The sequence below is a fragment of the Mesoplodon bidens genome (genome assembly GCF_964165515.1).
Source record: "Mesoplodon bidens genome assembly, chromosome: 16".
NCBI lineage: Eukaryota > Metazoa > Chordata > Mammalia > Artiodactyla > Ziphiidae > Mesoplodon > Mesoplodon bidens.
The window spans coordinates 63,910,944-63,938,255 of NC_138173.1; the positions used below are offsets into that span (position 1 = coordinate 63,910,944).

The 27,312-nt window shown below is 39.4% G+C and overlaps 1 protein-coding gene across 2 annotated transcripts in view; it reads right to left on the bottom strand.

Moving 5' to 3' along the window:
* The window catches only part of WASHC5 (WASH complex subunit 5), a 52,039-nt gene that overhangs the window by 23,180 nt on the left and 1,547 nt on the right, over window positions 1-27,312 (bottom strand). For both annotated transcript variants that reach the window (XM_081258681.1, XM_081258682.1), the window contains exons 2-16: window positions 24,877-25,187; window positions 24,253-24,398; window positions 23,485-23,569; window positions 22,764-22,864; window positions 20,528-20,720; window positions 18,019-18,171; window positions 16,236-16,349; window positions 14,618-14,789; window positions 10,070-10,197; window positions 8,830-8,959; window positions 4,870-4,982; window positions 3,190-3,356; window positions 3,037-3,112; window positions 1,821-1,931; window positions 723-863 (exon numbers count right to left, since the gene is read on the bottom strand). In XM_081258681.1, the coding sequence (XP_081114807.1) occupies window positions 723-863; window positions 1,821-1,931; window positions 3,037-3,112; window positions 3,190-3,356; window positions 4,870-4,982; window positions 8,830-8,959; window positions 10,070-10,197; window positions 14,618-14,789; window positions 16,236-16,349; window positions 18,019-18,171; window positions 20,528-20,720; window positions 22,764-22,864; window positions 23,485-23,569; window positions 24,253-24,398; window positions 24,877-25,062 (2,016 nt within the window). In that variant the 5' untranslated portion in view covers window positions 25,063-25,187. The remainder of the gene's footprint in view (window positions 1-722; window positions 864-1,820; window positions 1,932-3,036; window positions 3,113-3,189; window positions 3,357-4,869; window positions 4,983-8,829; window positions 8,960-10,069; window positions 10,198-14,617; window positions 14,790-16,235; window positions 16,350-18,018; window positions 18,172-20,527; window positions 20,721-22,763; window positions 22,865-23,484; window positions 23,570-24,252; window positions 24,399-24,876; window positions 25,188-27,312) is intronic.

Here is a 27,312-nt window from a genome sequence, read left to right on the forward strand (position 1 = left end):
GGCTCAAGGAGATTCTGAGAAGGTAATCTCCTTCTACTGCCATCCATATTCTTTTCAAACAACACCAGGAGACATTGGTAAGGTTGACTGAGGCTATACTTTTGAGTTAGAATCAATGCAGAAATTCTGAGCTTGACAATCTCAAATTCTCATGTAACTTTTGGAGTTGTGTCAGAGGATATGAAATTGATGCTTGTTATCACATTTTCAAATTTCACTTGATTTTATTTTTCACATCTTTAAGTTCAGGGAAAAAGAAAAGCAGAGGTGTTTTGGGAAGAACAATTTCTGAGGCTGCTTAACTGTGGAGTGGCCTTAAAAGCCTGGCTGCAAGAAGTGGTTCATGGAATACGGATTATTTTGAACCACTGGTTTTGTGTACAAAGCAGGAACTTGAATGGGAAAAGTCTAGGCAATGTAGCCCAAAGAGAAAAAAGGTTGATGTGCTGAGACTGTTCAAAAGAAAAGTAACCAGCTGAGCTCTACCCCCTCGGACAACATTCTGGCAGGCGAGGCCGTGAATGACACCAGGACAAGTTAACGAATGAAGGTATAATTGCACTAAAATGGCAAAACCTGGTTACTGTTGAGAGTGTGGAAAAATATCAATAAATCAGAATTGAGCCGGTGGTCCTGGGGATATGGCAGGTGACACAGACCTGTGCTATTTCATGGTTTGGGGGTTTAAAAATCAAAAGGCAGAAGTCAAAGGGACACACCACCTCATATCGTGGGCCAAGCTGAGCATAGTCCCTCAGCTTGTCTTTGTCCAGCCGGGTCGGCACTTCAATGATATCGTGGGTCTGAAGCTTTATGATCTTTAGAAGGGAAGTAAACATGCTTTCCGGAATGATCTGCAAAACCTTTAATGAAAGGGAAAAGAGGAAAAAACACATGAGCCTCTATTTTATTTCTTAGCTGGTAAATGGTATGATGACAGTAAGTACAGTGCCCGTGTGTACGAACAGCCCTTCGTCTGCAGGAAGGGATGCTAAGGGCCTCACGAGAGCTATTTTAACAACTGCTCTCAGGCACAGGCCTACTTTCCTTCAAACATTAATTGCTCACAGGATATAGAGCTAATTCTCACAGAAATGATGCAAAAGATGTATCATTTCCACATTACAAGTTTCTAAAAGGCTGAGGTTCAGAGATGTTAAGTAACGTGGCTGTAAAGCCCTCAGCTAGTATGTGACACAGGAAAATTTTGAATCCAGGCCTGTCTGGCTCTATGCTACACCATAAGTTGTTGAAACAAGGACCAAAATGCTCCTGAAAACTTTGATTAAGTTCCAACTAGAATGTGCTGGATCTAGATCTGGCTCCTTTACCAACTATGGCTTTGAAGAAGTCACCAAGATCTCTGTTTCTCAATCTCTACACCTATAAAATGGGGGCTAATACCATCAGCATTTAAAAAATAGGTATGAAAGTTCTTTGAAAGTAAAAACACAGCTGCACACCCACAGTACCGGTAAGAATAAGTTTATTTTCAGGTATTGCAAATTTCTGGGATTAAATTAAGAATAAGGGAAAGGTATATAACACTACTATGTATAAAATAGATAAATAACAAGGACTTGCTGCAAGGAACTATATTCAATGTCTTGAAATAACCTATATATATGTAAAACTGAAGCGCTTTCCTGTACACCTGAGGCTAACACAACATTGTAAATTAACTATACTTCAATTAAAAAAAAAAGGATAAGGGAAAGGAACACAGGTGTACTTTTTTCAGGGTCCCAAGCACATCGTTTGTATTTAAAACAACAGTTAGTTTGCCATTAAAATAAACATCACCTTGATGCATTTCTTACCTTTCTCACATAGGACACCAATTCGCCAGAATAATATTGAGATACACTGAGAAGGTCGGGGCTATTTGCTTGATTAATACGGAGAAGGGGCAGGTCAAGGGCAGAGGCAAGCTGGAAGGAAAATAAGATGTATCTGTTTCTCTGTTTCAAAAAGTCCTAGAAATCTCTTTTTCCAGAAATAGTATAACATACAACAAAACTTTGCCCAAAAGAGAGCAACAACTACTGAACTTCATCAGTGTCATTCATAGTTTCTGACAAGATACAATTTTTTAAAATGACAGTTGTCTGCTACAGTAGTGGTTCTCAAATTGTGGTCCCTGGACCAGCAGCAACAGCATCACCTGAAACCTTTTTAGAGATGCTGATTCTCTGCCCCACGCAGATTTACTTAATCAGAAACTCCGGGGCTGGGGCCCAGCAATCTGGGCTGTGACAAGCCTTCCAGGTGATTCTCCTGCATGCTCAAATTTGAGCCACTGTGCTACAGAAGGCAGCTACTCCTCTATGGAAATCAGACATTCTGATTGATGGACTACCATATTGAGTCTAATCTAAGGAGACATGGCTTGTAAGAAGTGCCATTATTTTATGCACTGCTCAAAAAAAGAAAAAACATGCTGACAACTAAACTATGATATGCCATCAATTATACAACACGTCCCAATTACAGAGATGTTAAAATATGAAAGTGCACCTCAGAATTGATATATATGGTAATTCCATCAGAAGACATTGAGTAAATTACTTGTTCATTTATCACGAAATGAAATTACCTTGAGAGAAGGGCCAATCTATGCCCGTGTGGTTTAACATTATTCCCTAACCTTTAGAGGAGATCCTAGATTGTAGCAGAGGCTCAACAAGAATTTTTTTTAATGAATAAAAGGAATTTATTCATGTCTAGGGAATAAAGGACCCATAGGACACACATTTTTAGTATCCTGTAAACCTTTAAAAAAAGCTATTTCTTCATTTAAAAACAATTTTCTCTAAGACACTCCAACTTCTACTATTAATTCAAACTTTATTTCCGGCATCTTTTGCAACTATGCTCTCATGAAAAACTTGCTAACAATTTTCAGTCTATAAAAATACTTAAATTAACCAACTTCCTAAAAGGGTGAAATCTTGAACTGAATTAATGAATGAGGTAATAATGAAGGCCAACTCTTCCCTAGTAACTGAGAATGCAATCTTACTGTTATCTGCTTACCTTTAGGAATGTAGCTCTGAGTTTAGTGACCATGGATGGGTTTACTCTTATGCTCTCTTGCATGATAGACGTGAAACTGTAAAAAGAGATAAATGGTAAGGAAACATTCATAACGGCCTTCATTGAGGACAAATGCCAGGCTGTCCACATTACCTGTCAATTAACTGCCAAGCGAAAGAAAGGTCGCCAACGATCTGCATTGTGATCAGGACCTCCTCTTTAATGTTAATGGTTCGGATCATTTGGTGGAGAAACTTGCGAGTATCAGCAAGAAATTGACACACTTGCAGATTTGATTCCAACTGGTGAAATTCTTGAACCTGAGTTACATAAACACACTGGATTTTAAAATTCTGAATGGCCTGTATAGTGTTCACTTTTCCTTGAAAACACTTCCAATAAAGCGCACTACTTACTAAGAATGTCTTGGCTAAATTTTAATTTCAAATTATAATTTCAGAAATGTATAAGCCAAGTCAGAAAACAATGCATAATTTCTGAGATTAGAAAATGTTCCACTATTTCTTGTCCTGTACATATATGACGTAATAAGCGAATACTCCCATTTTCCATTTCAGTATCAATAAACATGTATTGAAAAATCCTTCTAATTCTGAAGATTTGCAGGATTGTTAAACAAAATAAGTCACATCACAACCAAGTTGCTGGCACTTGCACATTTTAAGTTCTTTTGATGGGCTCTTTAAAACAAAATAATGATTCCACAGCGTTTTGACATTTTAAGTACATAATTCAAGGGGCCTGGGCTATATGCCAAAAGAAATAATGCAAAAGAGAAAAAGTATCAGAGATTTACAAAGTTGCTTATAGTGGTACTATAGACTAGAAAATCCAAAACCCACCAAAATAGAAATAGCACAAGTGAGCAATTGTTCTGGAATAGCTAGGGAAACTGGCATGCTAACAATGGAGCATTATACTGTGTTGCTATAATAGTGGCCATCCTAAAATCCTTGCAAAAATAAGAAAGAGCCTATAAGAAAGTCTTGCAAGTGAAAGAAGTCTTAATGTACACTTTTATCAATTGGAAAGGGTTCCAGATGATGATGGATGATGTTTCATATAATATATATGTTTATTGTTCTGATGCTTTTGTTTATTTTCCTGGTTAAACATACAATTAAATTTTAAGAGTGTAGAGGTATAGGAATTTCCTGGTGGTCTAGCGGTTAGGGTTTGGTGCATTTACTGCCGTGGTCTGGGTTCAATCCCAGGTCGGGGAACTGAGATCCCGCAAGCCACGTGGTGTGGTCAAAACTTAAAAAAAATTAAAAAAAGGATATTATTAAAAAAAAAGGAGTGTGGAGGTATAATTCCTTTTTTTGTACAATTATTTTTAAGTAGATAAAAGGAATCTTTTTTTCAGAAAAAATACATCACTTTAAAGCATATGATCATTATACAACTATTCTCATTTTTGTGTATCCATCCCTTTCCAGGTTTTCTCCCCAAGGCACACACTTTTTACAAACTTGAAAGTAGCGCATACAATGCAATTTTGTTTTTGCTTTTACCTCCTTACCACAGTTTTCCCAATGTTTCTATACTGTCTTCATAATTTTTTTCCAAGACTACATGTTCCTGCAAATTGAAGTATCGTAATTTTTACTACCATTCTCTTTATTATTGTCATTTAATTATTTTCGCAATTTTAGGGCACTGTATATAATATTACAGTGAACACATTAATTTATATTGCTTTTGCTTCTGATAAAATATTCTCTTAACTATATTTACAGGAGCAGACTGCTGGGTAGGTCAAAAAGTATGATTCATGATCCGAGAACTGTCATTTAAAAAGACTTTCCTTACCTCTTCCAAAGCCTGTATTAGTTGCACAGTCTTTCTGCCCGCAGCAGTAGAATCATCATAATTTAAAGACAATATTTGTTTTGAGATCTCTCTGAACCAAGCTTGAAGATTTTCTATTAATACAGAAACAAGAAAAGACTACTGAAATCCCAGAATTCCTGCAGTGGTGGCTTTGAATTTAAGTAAGTAATCCTTTACAAATCTAGCTCTTAGTCACAGAGCTTTTACTATGTACCTAACATTGGTCTTAGGAATTTTCCAAACAATAACAACAAAAATGCCTCGGGCATGTGACCTAGTAGAAGAGATGAAACTTTCTATATAAATAGCTTAGTTTATAGCACCTGGCAGAAAAGGGTTAAAGGCCCAAGTTTTGGGTGGGCCAAAAAGTGCCTTTGGTTTTTTAAGTAAAAATAAAAGACACATTTTTCATTTTCACCAAGAACTTTATTGAACAACGTAATCACACTTTTGTTCCACTACTTTCTGCCAATTTTCAGGTAACTTCATAATTCCATCTTCCCAGAACTTTTTATGTTTTTGAGCAAAGAACTGTCCCAGGTACCTTTTACAGTCTTCCAGGGAAGTGAAATTTTTTCCATTAAGAGAATTTTGTAAAGACCGAAGTAAAGGGAAATCCAAAGGTGCAATGCCAGGTGAATACGGTGGATGAATCAGAACTTCCCAGCCAAGCTGTAACAGTTTTTGCCTGGTCATCAAAGAAACATATGGTCTTGAGTTATCCTGATGGAAGATTATGCGCTTTCTGTTGACTAATTCTGGACGCTTTTTGTCGAGTGCCACTTTCAGTTAGTCTAATTGGGAGCATTACTTGTTGGCATCAATCATTTGGCTTTCCAGAATGAGCTCATAATAGAAGACTCCCTTCCAATCCCACCATATACACAACATCACCTTCTTTGGATGAAGACCGGCCTTTGATGTGGTTGGTGGTGGTTCATTTCGCTTGCCCCACGATCTCTTCCGTTCCACATTATTATACAGTATCCACTTTTCATTGCCCATCACAATTTATTTTAAAAACAGAACGTTTTCATTACATTTCAGTAGAGAATTGTATGTGGAAATACGGTCAAGAAGGTTTTTTTTGCTTCACTTATGTGGAACCCAAACATCAAAGCGATTCGCATAACCAAGCTGGTGCAAATGACTTTCAACATTTTTAAAATTGATTTATTTTATTTATTTTTGGCTGCCTTGAGTCTTTGTTGCTGTGCGTGGGCTTTCTCTAGTTGCAGTGAGCGGGGGCTACTCTTCGTTGTGGTGCACGGGCTTCTCTTGTTGCGGAGCATGGGCTTCAGTAGTTGTGGCACATGGGCTCAGCAGTTGTGGCTAGCGGGCTCTAGAGTGCAGGCTCAGCAGTTGTGGCACACGGGCTTAGTTGCTCCGCGGCATGTGGGATCTTCCCGGACCAGGGCTCGAACCCATTTCCCCTGCGTTGGCAGGTGGATTCTTAACCACTGCGCCACCAGGGAAGCCCAGACTTTCAACTCTTGATTTGGATATTTTGAGTATGTCGGCTATCTCCCACGTGGTAAAACGCTGATTGTTCTCAATTATTATTTCAATTTGATTGCTATTGAATTCAACTGGTCTACCTGACTGCGGAGCATCATCCAGAGAGAAATCTCTAGCATGAAACTTCGCAAACCACTTCTGACATGTTCGATCAGTCACAGTACCTTCTCCATAACTGCACAAATCTTTTTGTGCATTTCAGTTGCTTTTTATACCCTTCTTGAAACATAATATGCCAAAAATGTTGCTTTTTTTCTTCCACCTTCAATATTAAAATGGCTACTCAAAAATTCACCAATTTTGATGTCTTTTTTTTAATGCACGCTGATATGACAGGTGTCACATACACTCTAACAAAATGGTTTCGAATGAAGTTAAAGACAACTAAGTGCTACTAGAGCCACCTTACGGAAAAAACCGAACAAACCTTTTGGCCCACCCAATAAATGTTGTAAACTGATGTGTGCAAAGACAGTAGTGCACGTGGGGAGGAGTCAGGAAGGAACTGGAGGACGTGACACAGAGTTAAGAGGATGGGTAGAGGTCTGGACAGGCAGAGGGAGGGAGAGGGAAAATCTGTCCCTAGATGAAGAGACAGACATGAGCAGAGGCTCTGGGGCAAAATGACAATGGCACGTCTTGGAGGGCAAAGAGGGATCAACACGCAGGAGAGTGAAGTGTGAGTGGTGAGTTGTGGGGAGTCTGAGTGGATTAGGTGGCGCCATTTGCGCTCACAAACCAGCCAGGCGTTTCTCAAGGCAGAGGTGGGGAAGGCCGTTAACATGCTCTGAGGACCCTCAGTGAATCAGGCCAAGTTTTAAGCTTAGTCTCATTTAATTTTCGCAAAAATCTATGGAGTAGGAATTAAAAGTCATTTCTCAGATGAGGAAGCTGATGCCCAGAGATATTAAGAACCCTCTGCTTCATCACACAGTTACTAAATGGAAGAGCCAGGATGTGCAAACCGTCAAAGGCTTCGCTCTTTTCACCTCACCAAGTTGATTCTGTAAAGGTTTTTTGTTTTATCGATGGAATGATTTCACTTTAATAAATGCACTTAAGGGCTTATAATCTAAGTTTAAGAATTGACATAAAGAACTGGCTATAATTTTAAAGATTTTTTGTAGGACCAAGGGACAGCTACGGAGTAGCTGAAAGAACATAGGAGGTAATGAGTGAGATACAGGCTCTGGACCTTTGTTACCCTCGGCAAGTGATTATAAAATAATAAAGATGTTTATCTCACAGGGTTGTAAGGATCAAATGAGAAATATCTGTGAAAGTACTACCTAACTGAAATATGCTATAGAGCCAAAAAAGTGTAAGATACTGTTTTGAATAACCTTTGAAAGATTGCTGGTATTTATAAGAACTTAAAAGGGACTAGAATACAGATTAATGTGCCTGATTAGACAACTAGTCTGGTTAGATTGGTCCTGGTGGTTCTTTGTTTTTTAGACACAATATGCTGACCTGCAAAACATGTTGCCAATTTATATCACACTATTAAAAACTGCTCTAGTTTTTCCAATAGGAATATTAATGTAATTTGGACATATTTTTTTTGACCAGCAACAAATAAATCAAATACAATAGTCATAAGCTTGTACTGATTAACAATAGTGAAGCTTTTTTAAATAAAAATCTATATTATTCATCAATTCTACTGTATAGTTAACTTTATCAGAAATAAATTTCACAGTTAAAACAAATATTAAGCATCAAAAAAAATAGTTTAATTTGTCACCTTAAAATTCAGAATGGTCTTTCGGGGCAATTTGAAAGGATCCTATCTATAGGACAGGATCCTTCAAAAATTTGAAGTGACACCACAATTTTCCTATAGATAAAATTTCCTAAAAGAAGCAAGATTAAAATTGTTAAAGTAAAACTTGAGCTATGTTGTTTCAAAACAGTCTGCAGGTCCCCTCTTGTGCCACTAGATGGCAGATGGGTCGGTGAAGAAGAACCAAATAGGACTGAACACAAGATTCTTAAATATCATTTATGTTAGCAGTCATTAATATTCTTGGGTGAAGTATCCTTCTGAGAAGATCATGAAAGTTATGCCCCCATCCCCACGCACATAAAATTACACACTAATGGCACACCAGTTTTGCATACTGTGGTGGTGGGGGGAGGATATGACTCTATAAAATACTATTGTATTTATGAACCGGAGTACAAGAACCCATGATTTAGCCCAACCTCTTACTTCAAAGATAAGAAACCTGAAGTCCAGAGAGAATATGAGATTTTGCCCAAGGGAGCACAAGGGTGGAGCAGCCAGAACTAAACTTCTGATCTTCATTAACAACATCCCAGCATACAATGAGGACACGGTAATGACTTTTTACTCTGCTGGTTTCTAATAATGTGTATACTTTTCAATTATACCAATAATTCCTCTTCAGCAATTACCATTTTTCTCCACTCTGGTTAGGGGTTTCACTCCTGAAAAGACATCAGCAAGCTCCGTCATCCGCTCTGAGCCCTCCTTCTTGTAATGTTCCCATTTGGCCTGCTTTTCTGAAAGCATTTGCTTGAACATCTGTTGAAGAGACAGAAGAGATTTACTGATTTAAGAGAAAATCCAGCTTAGGCAGTTTACTAAGAAAGCCTGAGCAAAACCCAATTTATTATAAAAATAGGTGCCTACCATCAGTCTGATGCCACCTCTTAAGCATTACTACTTTATACAAATTGGGGGGCAAAAGCTAGACCATCTCTAAGACAGTGGCTCTCAGACCAACTGAGGCAAGGCGAGTGTTGGTTCTGAATTGGCATTAATGTCTGGGGCTACTTCCTGAGGCCACCTGATCCAAACCCCCAAAGTTACTTTTACAGAACCTGGACATTCCCAGGTGTCTGTGATTTTTATTATGTCCATAGAGGCTTTTTTAGGAGTAAGACCAAGCCCAGAATTTCCTTGACTGAACTCAAATCCTCAAGGTCCTTAGGTCAACTTTGTTAAAATGCAAACTACCACCCTACTTAGGCTCTTTCCAATAGGTTCTCATGGCTTTTAAGATGAAGACTAACACCCTGCAAGGCCCAGCGCAGGCTGCCCACCTGTCAACCTCACTTCCTACCACCTTTCTCTTGCATTCTCTCCCCTGCAGCCAACTGGTCTTTCAGATCCTTGAACTGGCCAGGCTCTTCCCTACCCAAGAGGACTTAGACATATTCTGTCCTCTTGCTGGAATGTTCTCCATCATGCTTCCCCATCTTTGTCTTAGCTAACTCTGACAGGTTCCTTCCTCAGCTCCCTTCTGAAACTCTTGCTTCTCTTCTCAGGGAGGTCATCAAAGCTAGGACAGGATCCTTTATTTTAGGTACCCAGAGAACTATGTTCCTCTCCTAGAGAGCGTATACCTGTTTTTATTCATTTCCATTTGTGTAATTCTCTGATTACTGTCCGCATGACTCATTAGACTGTAACTTCCACCATCTGGTGCATTTTTTCCTATCATTGTATCCCTAATGACAGTAGGCACTAAACGCTTGTTGTTTAATCCTGTCCTTTTCCTACAAGAATGATCTCAGACAGCTAGAATCTGTAGCCTGAATCAGAGACAAAGCTACAAAATCCTAATCTTTAAAAAAATTTTTAAGCATAAAAAAACTAAGACTTTGGTGATTATTCATTCAATATTTTTACCTCTTTCAGTATAAACTCAAATTGTGCAGTATCCAACAGCAATTGAAAGAGGATCTTGGGATTGTACCTAGAGTCTGTTAGAATCTGGTCCTTGATCTGACGAAGGCGTTTGTTGTTTGGGTCACAGGCTAGACATGGGAGAAAAGAGTTTCCAATTTATTAAATGTGTAGAAAATATCTATAATAAATAAGAATTCTTAAATATTTTCATTTCCCTTTTAAGCATTTAAAAAGTAATAAGCAAAATGTATATCAATAATAGGTAGTAAAATAAATTATTTTACACCTATGCTATGGAGTATGCACAATTGAACTGTTAAATATGACACTGAATCTGACATGGAATGTCATCATGATGTATTGTTGAATGAAAAAAGCAAGCTGAGAACAGTGTTGCCAAATTTTTAAGCGTTGTGTGGGTGGTTTATTATCAATTGTCCAATATGTTGGGTCGAGCCTTTTGGCACCATTTCCTAAGTGCATGGCCTCCTTGTGTCCTGTTTGAAGCTGCTTTTGTTTTAAGCATTGATCTCTGCCATTCAACTATGGACAGGTGTGCAGAAAAGATTTAACACAGCAGACCCAAGACTGCCGTCTTCAAAAAGGCTTGCTTGCAAGGCCGGCTCTTGACTGGCATTAGGGAATTTGGATTTTGGAAGAGTTCCCACCATTTTGAGAACTGGTAAGGGTGGCCCACCATGCTTTAACTCTTTGTACAATGTAGTTTATTATGAACACCTGCTTTCCTCTGGGAGTTTGGAATTTTGTTACCTGCCAGGTAGAGGCTGCCTTGAGGAGCTCCCAATAAAATCCTGGGCACTGAGTTTCTAATGAGCTTCCCTGGTTGACAACATTTCACACATACTGCCACAACTCATTGCTAGGGGAATTAAATGCGTCCTGTGTGACTCCATCAGGAGAGAACTCTTAAAAGCTTGTGCCTGGTTTCCTCTAGACTTCACCTCAGGCACCTTTTCCCTCTGCTGATTTTGCTTTCTATCTTTTTCCTATTACAAATCATAGCCATAAATACTACTATATGCTGAGTCTAGTAAAGCATTGAACCTGGGTGGTCTTGGGGACCACTGATACATCAGGGAAGCAGGGTTACCCACACAAAGATGTGGCACCTCCAAACAGGAAGAACCAGACCTGAGACCATTCTGCTCTTTGTAAAGGCATGACTGGCACTCAGAGCTTCCTGGATTATCCACCACCTAGACCCAGAGAGCTTATGGCTACTAGGCCAAGTTCACAAAATTAGGCAGTGATGACCCAGGGATAAGACACCAGATGTCTTGATTCCCTGGTCAGCCTCTCAGTTGCCAAGCTAAATCATTTCAACTAAAATAAACATTATGTTAAAAAAGTATATAGGATAAAAAATGCTGATATTTGCTGAAATTGGTTTATGGGGTCAATTATTATGTAAGAAAGAAAAAGAAAATAGGATAAGGTAAAATGTTTACAAGTAAAAGCTACTTAGATTGCAAATAAAGTCAAGATAAAAACTTTAAGACAATAAACACTGTCAGAAAGTTCACAGCTGATAAGGTACAAGGACCCTGACAGTTGCTCTAATATCACTCGTGCTCATTCCCGCTTTCCAAGCCCTCCCATCAGCATCTTAGGAGGTCCGGCATGTACAGAACGACCATGCCTTCTGAGCACATGTCAGTGGTGTTTTTGGTGCTTCAGTCACGGTGAAGCCTGAGCAAGGCTATTTTACATATTGATTTCCAAGTTACTCCATCAGAAGGAGATTCCTGACAACCTGGAGGAGGGCTCAGTTTTCACAGGAAACTGCAGAGTTCTGATTTACCATGCATTCTCCAGAACTCCCTAGGAAGAAATATATTGGCACTGATGACATTGATCACACAGAGACAATTTTTCAGCTTCATGTTTGCCTAACTTAAAAAAAACAGAAAAAAAACCCCAAACTTGGAAGGAGTTCCACTTGTCTTTATATTAACTCTAATTCAATAAGAAATCTTCTGATACTAATTTGCTTTCATTTTTGCACAGGAGACATCACTGTGCATTAACAATTAGCTGCAGAGAGTTAACAGGAGGGAATATGAGAAATCTGTGCCTTCTTTTCTGCACGCCATGGCCAAAACACCATAAAAGCTAAATAAGCAGTTACTTTTCCCACATATGACTCACAACCAGATAGGCAAATCATTTGATTCTTGTAAATTCTGACCTTGTGCAATCAGGTCAGACAATTGCCAGCTCAGAAATGGAAACAGATGTGGCCAGAGAGAAAAGCAGAGAACCCTGGCAAGCCGAGGCTGTCCCTGGCAGGGGCACAAATCCAGGAGACCACTGGCTTCCAGAACGTAGGCACGGCTGTCAGGCACAGTTGTCCAGAAGACAAAGAGGAGGCTGAGTCACTAGAAACCCACAGTTGCCTTTATGACAGGATAAAGAGAGGGCTCGAGTTGTTTATATGCTTCAGAATGTAAGACTTTTGGTAAAGAAGATTACAAGCTGAGTCAATGTAGTAAAATCCTCAAATTAGGACTGGATTTCATGTTAAACATAAACTCGACTAATTAAAGACTAGTCCACTAGATGATGTGGCCCTGTATTCATGCTGAGAGTAAACTGTAAATTGGAGAGAGATCCAGGCCAAGAATCGAAATGATGAAAAAAAACAAAACAAAACCAAACAAAACTGGAAAGCAGCATTTGTGGGAAAGATTTAAGAAGCTGGAAATTTCTGGTGTGAAGAGGGAAGGCTGAAGAGAAATTCCACGTTTTCAAAGAGATGAAGGATGAGGAAGTCCACCTGCTGTTCTCACTGCTGACCACTCACAGGATGCGGAGACAGGGGGTAGCTAGAGGAAGCGTCAAGGGCATCTAGCCTGGAGGGTTTGGGAGACGGGACTACCGTGTTACCGAGGTAGGCTGCAGGATTATCTGGCGTGGACGGTTTTTCTTTGACAGACACAGTCTTACTTGAAAGAACAAGGAGGTGTTGAAAGTGGGACCAGGGTAGGTGCTCAAGAAAAGTTAGTTGAGTGAAAAACAAAAAGCAGAGGCTTGGCTTTCCAGAGCTGCTGAATGACACCACTCTTAGGGGAAGGAGTGTGCGGCTCTGGGTGAGGGAACTCTTTAGTAATTAGTATTGATCAAGCATTTACTAAGTATGAGGACTGCGTCAGCTCCGAATAAGCTCAGGTATTAGTCCAACCTACTTAATTTTCTACTATTAAACCAGGGGTTTTAAACTCATGGGCTTAGGGAATTCCCTGGCGGTCCAGTGGTTAGGACTCTGCAATTTCACTGCCACAGGCCCGGGTTCAATCCCTGGTTGGGGAACTAAGATTCTGAAAGCCGTGTGGCAGAAAAGCTCCTGAGCCTGATGGCCAATAGGGTCTCAGAGAGGATCATGACCCAGAAAAGATTAAGACCCCATCTACCATAATTAAGCACCCGGGTCTAGCCAGCTCCTCAGCAAAGTGGAGCCATGTTTTTCTGTCCTTCCAAAATCATACTTTTCTTCCATCATTTCCCCAGACTAGAATTTCTTCTGCTTTTTACTATAAAATCCTATCAAGGGCTGGTCAGCTCCTGTCTCCTCTGCGGAGCCTTGTTAGACCACCTCTGCCCTTCTACCCCAAGCAATGGTTCTCTTCTGCTCGGGGCTCCGGACTCAAATCCTACCAACTATTTTACACATCTGGCTGTTAGGTGCTGCCTTGGCGCTTGTATTAGTTTCTTATTGCAGCTGTAACAAATTACCATAAACTCAGTGGCTTAAAAATGACACAAATTTATTCTCTCATAGTTCCAGAGGTGAGAAATCGGAAAGGGTTTCACTAGGCTAAAATCAAGGTAGCAGTAGGGCTGTGTTTTTTTTTTTGGAAACTCCAGGGGCAAAGTTTTTTTTGTCTTTTCCAGCATCTAGAAGCTGCCTGTACTCCTTTGCTTGTGGCCCTTTCCATCTTTAAACCCAGCAATGGTCTACTGAGTCTTTTTCATGATGCCATCTGTCTAGTTCTGACTCTTCTGCTTCCAGAAGAGTCCAGTTTAAGGATATCCCAGTTTAAGGATACTTGTAATTATGCTGGGCCCGCTGGGATAATCTCCTTTCTTTAAGGTCAGCTAATTAGCAACATGAATTCCATCTGCAACCTGAATCCCCCCTTGCCATGTAATATAACATGCCCACAGGTTCCAGGGACTAGGCCATGGACATCTTTGGGAGGGTGGGGTGGGAAGCCATTATTCTGCCTACTACAGATCTGCAGCTATACTTTTTCATAAGCAGACATCCGATCTCCTCAGTCTGACCAGTGACAAGCTCCTCAAACTTGGGAGGTAAATTTCCTCATATTCCCAAGCACCTAACAGGACCTGACACAGGGGCTGTTCAGGTGGGCCACTGCTTTATCCAAATTGACACAAAAATGACTAACTTAGAAAAGCAGCTTGATTCTCATTGAAGGGCTAAACCACTTTGCATCATGCAGCAGATCTGGGTTCGGATGCCTTTATATGGATGAATACAGATGGTCACACCTTCTCGTGTGTTACCTGAGTCTGCGGTATGAAGCATCAGCCATCGAATGGTGACATTGCAGTCTCTCAGGCAGTTCAGAAGCCTCGGGATGTTATCCAGAACCAGATCCTCCCTCAAACAACCTTCTTTCAGGAACTGCTGCGCTTGTGCGTGTGCCCTTTCGCTGACAGTAGCGTATCTGCTTGCCTGTGAAAAGAAAAAAAAAACTGGATTACATTTCAGAGAAAGAGAGAATCACTTACCTTGAAAGTGAATCACACTCAAAAGAATCCCTTGACAAACAATAACATTTCTATATGAGACAAATAGCACACGGACTGTACTTGATAAGGCTCAAAGGCAAGTGGCTTATTGGATATTTTTGAAAAGAGCGCTGGACTTAGAATTGAGAGACTAACATCTAGAAATATTGGTGTGACTTTGGATTTAACCTCTGAGTACTGGTCTCTTCAAATGTAAACTGGAGAACTGGAGTCGGTGGCTCCTGGTGTCGCTTCTATTTGTAACTTGGATGGAAAGAGACACAAAGGCAGAAGCTAAATTGACCGTTCTTCCTCGACAAACAAGGCAGAGCAGAAATACTCAAAAGGTGAGTTTCTACGTATAAAAGCTTAACGAAAGAAATACATCTCAGCATATCAAAACTGACCAGCCTTTTTGGAAATTTGGTCATTCTGCTTTACCTAAAGCAAGAGTTAAATGGTAAACATCATTAACCTAGTCAGGTTAGTTTAAAACAACCACAAGATGTGGCACTGGAAGCCTCTGACGAACTTCTTGTAATGTCACGAACGAGAAGATGTGATTTTGGAAAGGAATTTTAGTCATGAAAAATTAATGCTCTGAGGTCAGTAAGTATGGGAGTGCCACTTTCTCTAATATATTTCTAGGGGATGTGCCAAAACTGAAATTATTTTGTGCATTATTTATGGAATTCAATTTGTTTGAATAAAACATGCTGAAGTTCCTTGAGTCAGTATTATTCTATGCACATTTGGAAACTCAAAAACTCAGACAGATAGGCTAAGATAATCACTGTTTAGAAATATCAAGTATGCTCCCCAATAAAAAGATTTTGTTTTGATTCTTCTGTTTACTCAGGTATTTATTTCCTTTTGCCCTGGGTTCTCATCAGAGACAGAATAAAGCCATTTCAACCTTAAGGAGATGCCTGTCTTTAGTCTTGTTGCTTACTTCACACACCCAAAATGATGAGCTTAAATTACAGTGAAAGGGTATATTGTCCACATCCAGTTACCATCTTCAACACTCATCCTACTGATGAAAACATTAAAATTCTAGCTACTAGTGAAGGGAGCTCTGTCCATGAGGACACAGTCTTTAAGCAGGAGTAAATGAAGTCACCTGGGGCCAGATGTCACACTGGTTCATTTTAGGGTGTTGAATCTTCCTCAGGATCCAAGTCTCCAATTTATACAGCCCACATAAGTTAAAAATCTACAATTACCTCTCTTATTCCGATGTGCAAAATTCACCTTTCATTAATCATTGCACTAAAATGTCTATGTGGGCATTTTCCAAATCGCTTAGGAAATCTACTTAGCTCATTTCCTACGCCATTAAAGCTGGTGTGCAGTTGTTTGAGAATCCTCCCGATTAGCCAGAACCTACCTGCTCTCTGACGTTTGAAAGGTCCAGGGTATTGTTTAAAGCAGTTTTTGCAGCTTTGTAGGGTTCCCAAGCATCTGCTAGATTAACTGTGATCCCCATGTAAATACTAATTACCTGCAAGAGGAGACAATCGTTCAGTATTTGTTAAATATCTACTCACTTCAAGGCAAGGGGCTGGGAAAATACAAAGTTATAGAAGACAACACCCACTCCTTCAAGTTTAAATGCTGTTCCAGTGAAAAACCAAGATTTTCCAAATATACAGGGAAGTGGTTTTCCTTATGAGCACTTGGGAACAAGAGTGACTATTAAATCTTGCTATTCATGGGAAAATAACTAAAACAAGGTTTTCCTTTCAAACTGCTATGTGTAAGATTCCTAGATGAACAAAAATGAAAGGGGAAAGAAAAGTAGACACTTTGACTGGAGTAGTGGTTTTCCCAAATATTTTCATCTCACCTTTATACTCTTAAAATCAAACTAAACTTGTCCCCCAAATCTCTGTGAGCAGAGTGGCATTGTGTTTCACATTTGTTTTTAAAATTACATGCAGTCCCTCTTTATCCCTATTAATATTCTGCTTTAAAACTCTTTGTGGTCTAATATTTTCTCACTAGCTTTTTATTGGTTGGCATTTGGCTGGCATATCTTTTATTTTATTTATTTATTTTTTAAAAATCCTTTATTTTCAGTGTGCCAGGGTGCTTTTTCAGGAATGTATCTTGTAAGTATCATGTAATTGGACTTTGACCTTCCTTGATACTAAAAGTGTTTCTGAGTATAGCATTATGGACAGAACCTCTTTGTTAAGCTTAGGCAAACGAAGCCAGACTCTCAGAACTTTCCTCTTGGCTACTCAACTCCCAGCACACGCATATGATTCGTTTGTGGATAGGAAGCATCATCTCCTAATTGTAGGCTGCTCTTCTCACCAGTAAAGCTCCTCATTCAGGGCCCTCATAATAGCTGGTAAGAAGTGAAATAAAATCTGCTCCCTGAGAATGTGATCCAATTCACTGTACTCTGTTAAAACCTCTATGTGCAAAGAAAACAGTTCATACATATTAAGTACAATGTCAATCTTAAACCTTTAAGAATTAATTTTTTTTTTTTTTTTTTTTTTTGCGGTACGCGGGCCTCTCACTGTGGTGGCCTCTCCCGTTGCGGAGCACAGGCTCCGGACGCACAGACTCGGTGGCACGTGGGATCTTCCCAGACCGGGGCATGAACCCGTGTCTCCTGCATCGGCAGGCGGACTCTCAACTACTGCGCCACCAGGGAAGCCCAAGAATTCATATTTTTAAGTGAAATAATGTTTAAAAAGTCATAAGCACATCCTTGCAGTAATGTAAACCTTGGCCCCATCAACGTTAGCTTATAGATAAAACTTACTATAAATGTGCAATTCCTATTCACAAAGTGACAAATTAGGTAAATTCTGCTAGCTTAGATTCATAAAATAGAAAAAAATAAAGAAATGCCTATGTAACTTAGTTGAATCTCAGTAGCTAAAGCGAGACACATTTTAACACGAGGTTTTACCTTGAGGCTATCCATTTAAAGAAAAAAAAACCACAAATGGAAGCTTCAGGAAATTTTACTGACTGATTTATTCCTTCCTGATTTATAAAATTCTCGACAGGCTTAAAGTAATTTTACTTAAGTGAGTTTATGTTTCATTATTTCAACATTATGACCTTTGGATTACAGGCCAAAAGAATGGAAAAATCAGTTCTCCAGCAAGCTTATCATAGAGAAAAAAAAGACTAATAGCAATACTTGCCCAATTATCTGGAAAGTATTTATCCACTATCTCTCTCATTTTTGCTTGATGGGTATGAAGAATGGAAGGCTCAAAGTAGAGAATTACATACAACATGGCGGCCTGATTTGCCAGAGCTGTGCTCCGATGTTCTGGCAATGGATACGCTGAGACCTGCAAGACAGAGACCAGACCAGGAGAGGCAGATGTTAGCAACAGCTGAACTTACATGTGCCAAATAAATGACCTAGTTCTAGGATGCATCAGCCTCTCAAAAGTCCGTCTCCTTTGAGGATCCCAGGCACTGGAAACAATTCTCAGATTATGGCACTGGGAACCAGGACCTTCTTTCTTATCTCTAGCCACATGACATTCTCTTGACTCTGCTTGACTCTGCTGCAATTCTAACTCTTTTCCCTAAAAAAATAAAAAAAAGTAACCCTGCATCTCCCACTAGTTGTCCACTTCTGAGTCTCTCCCACTAGTTGTCCACTTCTGAGTCTCTCCCACTAGTTGTCCACTTCTGAGTCTCTCCCACTAGTTGTCCACTTCTGAGTCTCTCCCATCACACACAAGCTCTTAGAACTGACGGATTCCACACTCACCGGTGCTCTCACTTCCTGTTTATCCTTCAACTCACTGACATTTGATCTCCACCATCACCTCCATGGAACTCCCCAAGGCCTCTCACAACCTCACAGTCAGCTAGCTCAATGGACTCTTTTTAGCGCTCTCACTTAAGTTCTCTGAGGAATGAAATTCTCTCCTCCTTTGGTTTCCCAGACACCACTCTCTCTTCTCAGTCTGCATGCTTTGTACTCTGCTTCTGTCTTTCATATGCTGCTGAGTCCCAGGGCTCCATTGCCTCACGTATTAGGAATCTCTGGCTCCACGTAGTACATAGTGCCTCGAGGACCATGAGCAGAAAGGGAGGAAATTATTACAAGGACAGACACAGCAATGTCTCATGGAGCCCACAGGCAGGAATGTGGTCAGGTCTTGGGACGGGCCTGGAGCTTCCAACCAGAAAGCCATCACTGTTTCTCCCCTGGATGTGTTTGCTCAACTTTTCTCTCTCTCCAGACTGTTCTCCATCACATGGCAGAATGAGGCTGCCCAAACTCCAAGTCTTGCATGTTGTGGGTAAACCCATGTCCAGAAATTGTTTCTCAGGCCCAATTCCAAATTACCTGGAGACAGGGAATCTGATCCATCTTGGGTCAAGTGACTGGCCCTGGTCCAATCAGCTAGGGACAGAGGAGGTGGAGGGCAGAGAGAGGGGTGGACACACAGCACAACCACAGCTCAACCCCTGTGTTACTAGAGGTCACGGGGCAAGGAGAAAATTGAAAACTGCCTTGAGACATGGACCAAATGGACCGCCTAAGAGGCAGGAGGGTTAACAGAAAGGTTAACGAGAGGCAGTGAAGAAACAGCGTGGGCTTTGAAGTCATACAGGCCTGCATTCAAATTATGGTTCTGCTGCCTACTTATGTGATGTTGTGAAAATTATATAAACTCTCTAAACCTTATTTTTCTCAACAGCAACATGAGGATAGTGCTGTCTATTTTGAAAGATTATTGTGAAAAATAGAGAAACAGTATTCGAAAAAAACCTCCTATGGTTCTGGTTCATGTTGAATTCTCAATAAATGGCAACAAATATTATGGAGACCTGGTATCTGCAGGTAGCTCCTCATTTTGAGTTGTCTTAAAAAAACAAACAAAACAAGTAACAACTAAAAACTCTTTATTTACACTTAACATGTTCATACAAAAACCTAGCAGGCTACCTAAGAACTGTACAGAACAGGTGTGCTCTGTAATAAAGGATATCCAGTTGTCATAGGTCCAACTCTTTACTCTCTTCTAGTAAGAAAAAATATATATAATACATAAAATTATGTTTTCTTTAGGAAAATGAAGTCCAATGGTAACTTTCTCTGGTACCATTTTGAGTGAGTGAATGATACACACACTGGAGAGGAAAGTGAGCCTTTCCAACCCTGCTCATGCTGCCTCATTTGCCTGGGCTGCCCGGACATCCCCTTTGTCACCTGCTGCAATCTTGCTGCCCCTGTCACATGCTTCACAACACTCTGTGCTTCTCCTAAGATAACACCCATCTGGCTTTACTGGAATTCTTTTGTCTGTCTTCTTTCTTCAGCTACAAGCTCATTATAAGTAGGGACCAGGGCCTGCCTTCTTCAGCAATGGATCCCCAGCACCAAGCACACGGACAGCCACATACTGCACACTCAGCAATCATTTCTTAACTGAATGCCTAAAAGAATGCATCTTCTTTCCAAATATAGCTCAAATCTCATCTCCTCCTTGAAATCTCTAATTCTGCCCTAATTAATATCCCTCTTTCCTTAACAATTCCAAGGCACAACTCGGAAAGTTTTAAATAGTTTCTAGCTGCTTTTACTCTTTTGAGGAAGGAGAAAAGAAAGGAGCAATTGAGGAGGAAGGCGAAATCAGTCTTTTAAACTATTAGGATAGATGTCAAAATAGACTTAATCCCCACCTGGTTGTAAATATCATCAGATCTTAGCCGACCGATGACCATGCTGATGAAGGTCTCGTTGATAGGCACCCTCTGGAAGTAACTCTCAGGATAGTTGGGTGGTCTTTTGGCTCCTGGTTGGCTGGAATAACCTGTACTGCGAAGCAGCTTACAAATATCATCCATATTCGAATCAGCAGAAGATCGAGCAGCACTGAGCCATGTTCACAACGGGAAACAAAGGGCCAAAGAAACCGCATATATTAGAAATGCAAAGTCCAGCAAAGCAGAAGAATTTCAGTATAACTTGACTTTATATAATTTTAGATATGACTGTAGGCCAATTTATATCCCTAAAATTCATAATTATATTTTCAAAAAGCCTGTTGTAATATACCAAACTGATAAGATGGGTTCCTGCATGTATGTACAGTTTTATGTGACGGTCCATGATCCGTTTCCCCAAAATCCTTGGGGCTGGATTTGTTTCAGAATACAGCGTTTTTCAAAAAAAAGAAAGTAATATGATACATAGACCATGTACGATATAATACTCCAGCAGGGTCTTAGATGGCATTCCATGATCAAGATATATTAATATTTCTACATTAAAATTTATGAACATTCACACAAGTGAGATAAACGAAGACCGTCTATAGCCTCATGTCTGCTCTAGTCAGGTGCTGACTCCAAAAGATTTCAAGTTAGGTCAGGTTTGCTACCAACGTAGTTACTCTGTATGCATGTCGTGCATGTGTGTATGTTCATATATTTTTGTCACAGTTCTTTGGATTTCAAAATTGTGGATAAAGAATGTGAACCTGCACCATTTTCATAAATTTAAACAATTTTAAAAAAATCTATCAATTTCAAGTGGGATATACCAACTGGTTTTTCTTGGCAAGATGTACCTTCTACAGAGATTTAAGCAGAACATCTGTGATTTTTCTGGTGGCTTGAAGTAGTAATCCCCCAGAGACTCAATCTTAGACTTGAAGATGACCTCCTATCTGATGTAAGAATCTCCTTTACTACTGCTCTGACTTGTAATTGTTCAGTGTCTCTTCAGTAGCGGATCCTCACATTCTAATGAATTAGCCATTATACCCTAAGGGACAAAGCCGGATTGTCAAAGCTGGGCTTGATTAGCAGATTTTTTTCTTCTTCTTCATGTTGTTTATTGTTTTTGTTTTTTCACGGACTTTCAGAAATAGAGGCAAGACCATTCATAGCCCATTTTAAAAAACATGGATGGTAAAACAGCTCATGGTCAAACTGATGTGAATGAATTACGCATGCTGGTGGATACTCTCCTCATATCCTGATAAAGCTAAAGGAACAGGCTAGCTGAGTAGCCTAATTTACTGCTGAGAAGGCATCAGTACCAAGTATGGCTGAAAATACAACATCCCCAAACAATCCCCCTCTGCTGAGGATCTGCCTTTTTGCCCTATTTATTTTGTCCTAATTTGTAAGTTTGAAAATGTTAATTCTAGCCTGCACATCTTTAGCCCAAGTTCCTGACTCCTGCTTATTGACTGTTTCTTCCCCGAATCTTGATTATTTCTGACATTGACACTGTGTCCAGATTCTGACTCATGTATTTAACAAATTGAAAACTGTACGTTAGGGACTGAAATCACAGCTGGTTAAGGTGGGTCCTGTTTTTAAGACCCTGCTTCTTGAAGTCATAGCTCTGTAAAGACACACATAACACATGGTTGGGATGTGTGTTACTGTTTGTTCTGTTTTTGGTTCTACATATACATGGGTAAGAATTCACTTTCAACCTGGCCCTGAATGATAACTTTTCAAAATGTATCAACCTGAAAGTGATAACAGAAAACTCATTCATTTCCTTACATCTGCCAAGGAGTAGTATTTGAAAACTTAAAAAAAAAAATTCACTAGACTTCCAAAATTCCCAAATTTATCTTTCAGGTAAGGAAAATTCACATTCCTTTTAAAAAAAACTGAGGTATCATGATGGATATGATAAGCTATATATCTCTAATAATCTATAATAAATTACTCTATATATACTAGATTATATGACATATAATCTATTATAATGATGATATAAAACACAGATTGTTATATTTCTACATTATATATTATACTTAGAAGTGATGAGAATCTTACACTTTTGCATTCTAGATCATATTGCTGCTGTTCACAATAAAAGGAGGATGGAAACCTACACTGTACTTTACCAATAGCAGTGCTTTTGGAGGGTGTAGTCTTAGCCCAGGGATACCTGTATCGATAGTAAGAAACGAGCATTCTCTCTCTGATTTCTCCTTCAATCTTTTGGTCGATGACCAGGAGCATAACTCCATATAAGTACAGTGCTTCACACTATGATGAGAAAAAGACAACAGCCAAGTTCACAGGAGTACACATGCTTATAGAGTGAAGTTGATAATGTGTAAAAGGATCACTCTGCTCTGGTTCCTCCTAAAAACTTTATATTACAAGGAGAATGCAGGTTCCCCCCAAAGGGTTCTCACCTTCTGTACAGAATGAGCTTTGAAAAGTTTATGCAAAATAAAGTTTAATTTACAATGACTATCTTTCAGTTGGTCTATTTTTCATATTTTGCTTGGGATACCAAAATGGAATCCCAACATTATGAATACATAATAAGTCATTCACTTATTTAACAAACATTTCTTAAGTGATCATGATGTACTAGGTACCAGGTTAGATGTCTGAGATGCAAAAGATAAAGAAGATAGGATTGTTACACTGAGGAAGCTCATAACCTGTACATAATCTTTATTCACTTGTAGCTCTGCTCAAAGTGTACTATGTTCTAAATTCAGACAGAGACCTGCCAGTTAGAAGATAATTATCAATTTATTTTGCTTCTCCTTAAAGAAGGATACACTGTATGTATTTGTGACTTACAGGAAAAAAAAGTAATGCTAAGTTTGACATTCTTGATTTTTTAATTTTAAATGGTCACTACTACTTACTAGAAGTTGTTTTCCATCTTCATTGAGAAGCACCGTTTCTAAGGTTTGCTGAATATAAACACCTTCATTGAGTTCATCTAGATATCTAGAAATGAAACCCCAGAGCAAGTTATTCATTGATAATAAAAATGTTAATATCTTTGAAGGACAGTAAAGATTTTTAAAAGATTAGGCAAGATAGCAGGCATTCTGGCCTTCAAATAGTTTGTGGCCATTCATGCTCTTAGGAATAGATTTGTGAGCAGGAACTCATAGTGATCAGGGCCACAGATTATTTATGGCCACTCCAAGTAAAAGGAATATTCCATAGTCCTGATTTATGAATTACAGATATCTTGGGAATAATGGCATAAAAACATGGATTAGTTAGTTTAAAAGCTAATGAGTAATGAATTCTTAAGGGCTAGAAGGAAGACAATATTGTCTGGTCAGGGATAAGAAGGAAGGCTATGGTTACCAACGCTACAAAAATAAGGTCTTTTTTTTTTTTTCACTTCTCATATATAATAAACTAAATTAGGATCAAGATTGAAAGCCAACTGACTTGGTACAAAGCAAGATGATTATAATACTTAACAAGAGCAGGAAATTATATTAAAACTCTAAAATACTTAAGATGACTAGTGCCACAGGAAGGAAAAGACAATTATCCACGGTATAAGCTAGTAAATTTCTTAGTAACTCAGAAAGATATACACGTTCTAGTCCATCCCTTCTCCCTCTCCGCTATTTACTATCAAAATAAGCTATGACTAAATTAGTCAATACCTGTTTAAGTCTACAATATATTTATGCACACTTTGAAATGCTAAATAAAATCTGGTCACAATTTCTGTGTTGTTTTCCCGAAACTCTTCATCTAAATCCTGTAGCTCTGGCTTAGCTTCCAGTTTGCTTTCCCATAATTCTGGACCCTAAGAAGAAAACACATTTATGTGAAACATCAAGAAAAGAGTCACAAACCAATAGAATTACTGGTAACAATTTCAAAACAGTCTTTTAAAAATTTGTTCTTATGCCTCAAAAGGGATATCAAAAATTGAAAGCAGTGGAACAGAAAGTAATGAAGACATCAGAAGCACAGATATAAAATCCCTTTGAAAGAAATGGACTTGAATTGCAACCACAATTGACATGCTTTTAAGTGTGGGGTACTTCAATGTGAAATACATTATACCAAAGTTATCTTTTTAAAATTTGATTATATTGTGTTAGGGCTTCCACACAGTATGTTTATATTATTTTAAAGTTGGCTGATACTAAATTTGGTTGAAAAGCTTTTCTTTTTAACTCTTTCTCCATAATTACTTAACCTCTCAGAGTCTCCTGGTTTCCAAAGAAAGCATGCTTTTGTAGAAAAGACTGGTAAGAAAAGCTGTTGAGGAAGATTACCTTAAAATAGCTGAAATCAAAGATGATATCTCCATATTTCTGTTGATCAGCTCGGTCTTTTAACCTGAATACAGCAGGAATAAACTCAGAGAGCCTCAGAAGTTCAGCAATGATGGCGTTGCCACAGGAAACAATTCTTAGGATTGCTTGGCCACAGAGGTTATTCTCAGCCAAAAAGTCCAACATCGTGAGGATAATCAACTACTCTGTGCCCGGCCACAGGGAAATGTGTAACTGGCTTCAGAGCTGGGGTCTGTAAATCATCAGATGAAACCAGGTCTGCAGATACACTGGCCGCTCCATTAAAGGACCTGTATCCCCCCCCCATAAAAAAAGTATGAAAATCTCCATTTTTTTAAGGAACCGTGTGAAACACACACACAATATTTTTCTTCCAAACTCACTGAAAAAAATTTATAACACATAATGAGTTCTGATATGGAGGGAGGGCATTTATTTTCCACTCTTCATGTTTTCCTTGTAGAGGGACTTTGCTAAATTGCTACTCTCGGCCTCTTTCTCAACGCTTTATTTACTTCTCTCCATGAGAAAAGTCTTGATGTAGCTGATCCCGGAAGGAAAGAATCTAAATTCTTATTGATGTTACTGATTCCTTGATTCAACTGTGGCACTACCTACCTCTGTAATCCTTGTTAAATGGACTGCTTTTATGGTTTACCTAATGTTAATTGGGTTCTGGATTATATGCAGGTGAAAGCATTTCCAATGATACAGATTCACTTATTCAACAAATATCTACCCAGTGCCTACTATGTGCCAAGCACTGTTTTAGGACCTGAGGCTACCGTCCTCAGGTGAACACAACTAACTTCCTGCTCTCCTGAAGCCTACATACTATTGGGAGTGGGAAAGAGATAAACAAATAAACATATTACATATCAGGCTTTGATAACGCTGTAAAGAAAAGCATGACAAAGGGATGAAGCGTGTGTTATTTTACATACAGGAGTTTGTAAAAGCCTCTCTGATAAGATGATATTTGAGCAGAGGCCAGAAGCAAGTGAGGGATCAAGCAGTAAGGGTATCTATAGCCCCTTAGATGGTCCCCAATGACCTCCACCTTCCTATTCACTCCCTGAGTGCGACTGACTGTCTCCCATCTAAAGGGAATAGGGCAGATGTGAAAGATACCATTTCTGAAATGAGATTGCAAAAAAGACTGTGACTTCTGGCTTGGGAGCCCTTTCCAGCGTGTGTGTCTTGGGAGAAGCAAGATGTCAGGTTGTGAGACAGCCCTGTGGAGGAGCCCTTGGGACGATGGAGAAGTCTGCCAACCACCACTTGAGTGAGCTGGAAAATGGATCCCCGCAACCCCAGGTTTGTGTTCACAACACAGCAACCTCCCAAGAGCCCCTGAGCCAAAGGCACCCAGCTAAGCCACAGAGCTGATTCCTGACCACAAACGTTAATAAGACAATAAATGCTTATTGTTTTATAGCCACTAGGTTTGAGGGTAATTTGTTAGTTTACCTATAGTGATCTATGAGAAGGGCATTCCAGGAAGGGGTTACAAGTAAGTACTAAGGGACAGAAGCAGAGATAGGGGAGGTGGAGTTGGGTCCCATAGCAGAGGTTACTGAGAAGCCACTACAGCTGTCCAGAACTCTCTCTCATGAGGGTTGTGTATAATACACATTAAGGCATAAATGAGTAACAAGTCTGTTCAGTTTTCTCTGTGATGCTTACTTGTTAAGCCATGTTGATCTCTAACAGGCTGAATTTCAGATAATTTCATTCCATTTTTCCCACTGAAACGGCCTGCCTTGGAAAGTAAGACAAGTGAGAAAATAAAGGAAGATGAGAACAAAAGTCACCTGAAGTCCTCTGAAGACCACTAAACTAACCCAGGTCTCAGGAGAATGAAACTTTATAGACTCAATTCAGAGGAGGGCAGGCTATGATGAACAGGTCTAACTGCTACCGTTTGGATACCAAGATAGGACAGACAATGTGGCCAAAGAGAAAACAGCTTAAAGCAAGGCAACATGACCTGCCTTCTTTCCCAACAAACAGACAGACAGATATACTCGGCGCCTGCATGCACGTGGTCAGGGAGGCTTAGGCCTGGGATAATGACTTAAGTCAAAATTCTTGTGTGTCCAAGTCTTATTTTAATCCTTTTTACCTAAGAGTTACACTGCGGGCGACTTTTAAAATATTATTTGGCTAAAGTCTTTGGTAAATAGCCTCACTGTTGGCTGAAAAACTGGTCCTAAAGAACAGAATCTAAGAAGCATAATTAAAGATGCTTAATCATGTTGCAGTGAACTCAGAGGTAGGTGGCTTTATAGAAGATGTTAAGACTTAGTTGAGATTAAAAAAAAATTCACTCTAGAATGAGATGCAAATAAACATGGTAGAAGAAGCTATATTAAATCTTCCTTTTTCTTTTTTAATTGGGGTATAATTGCTTTA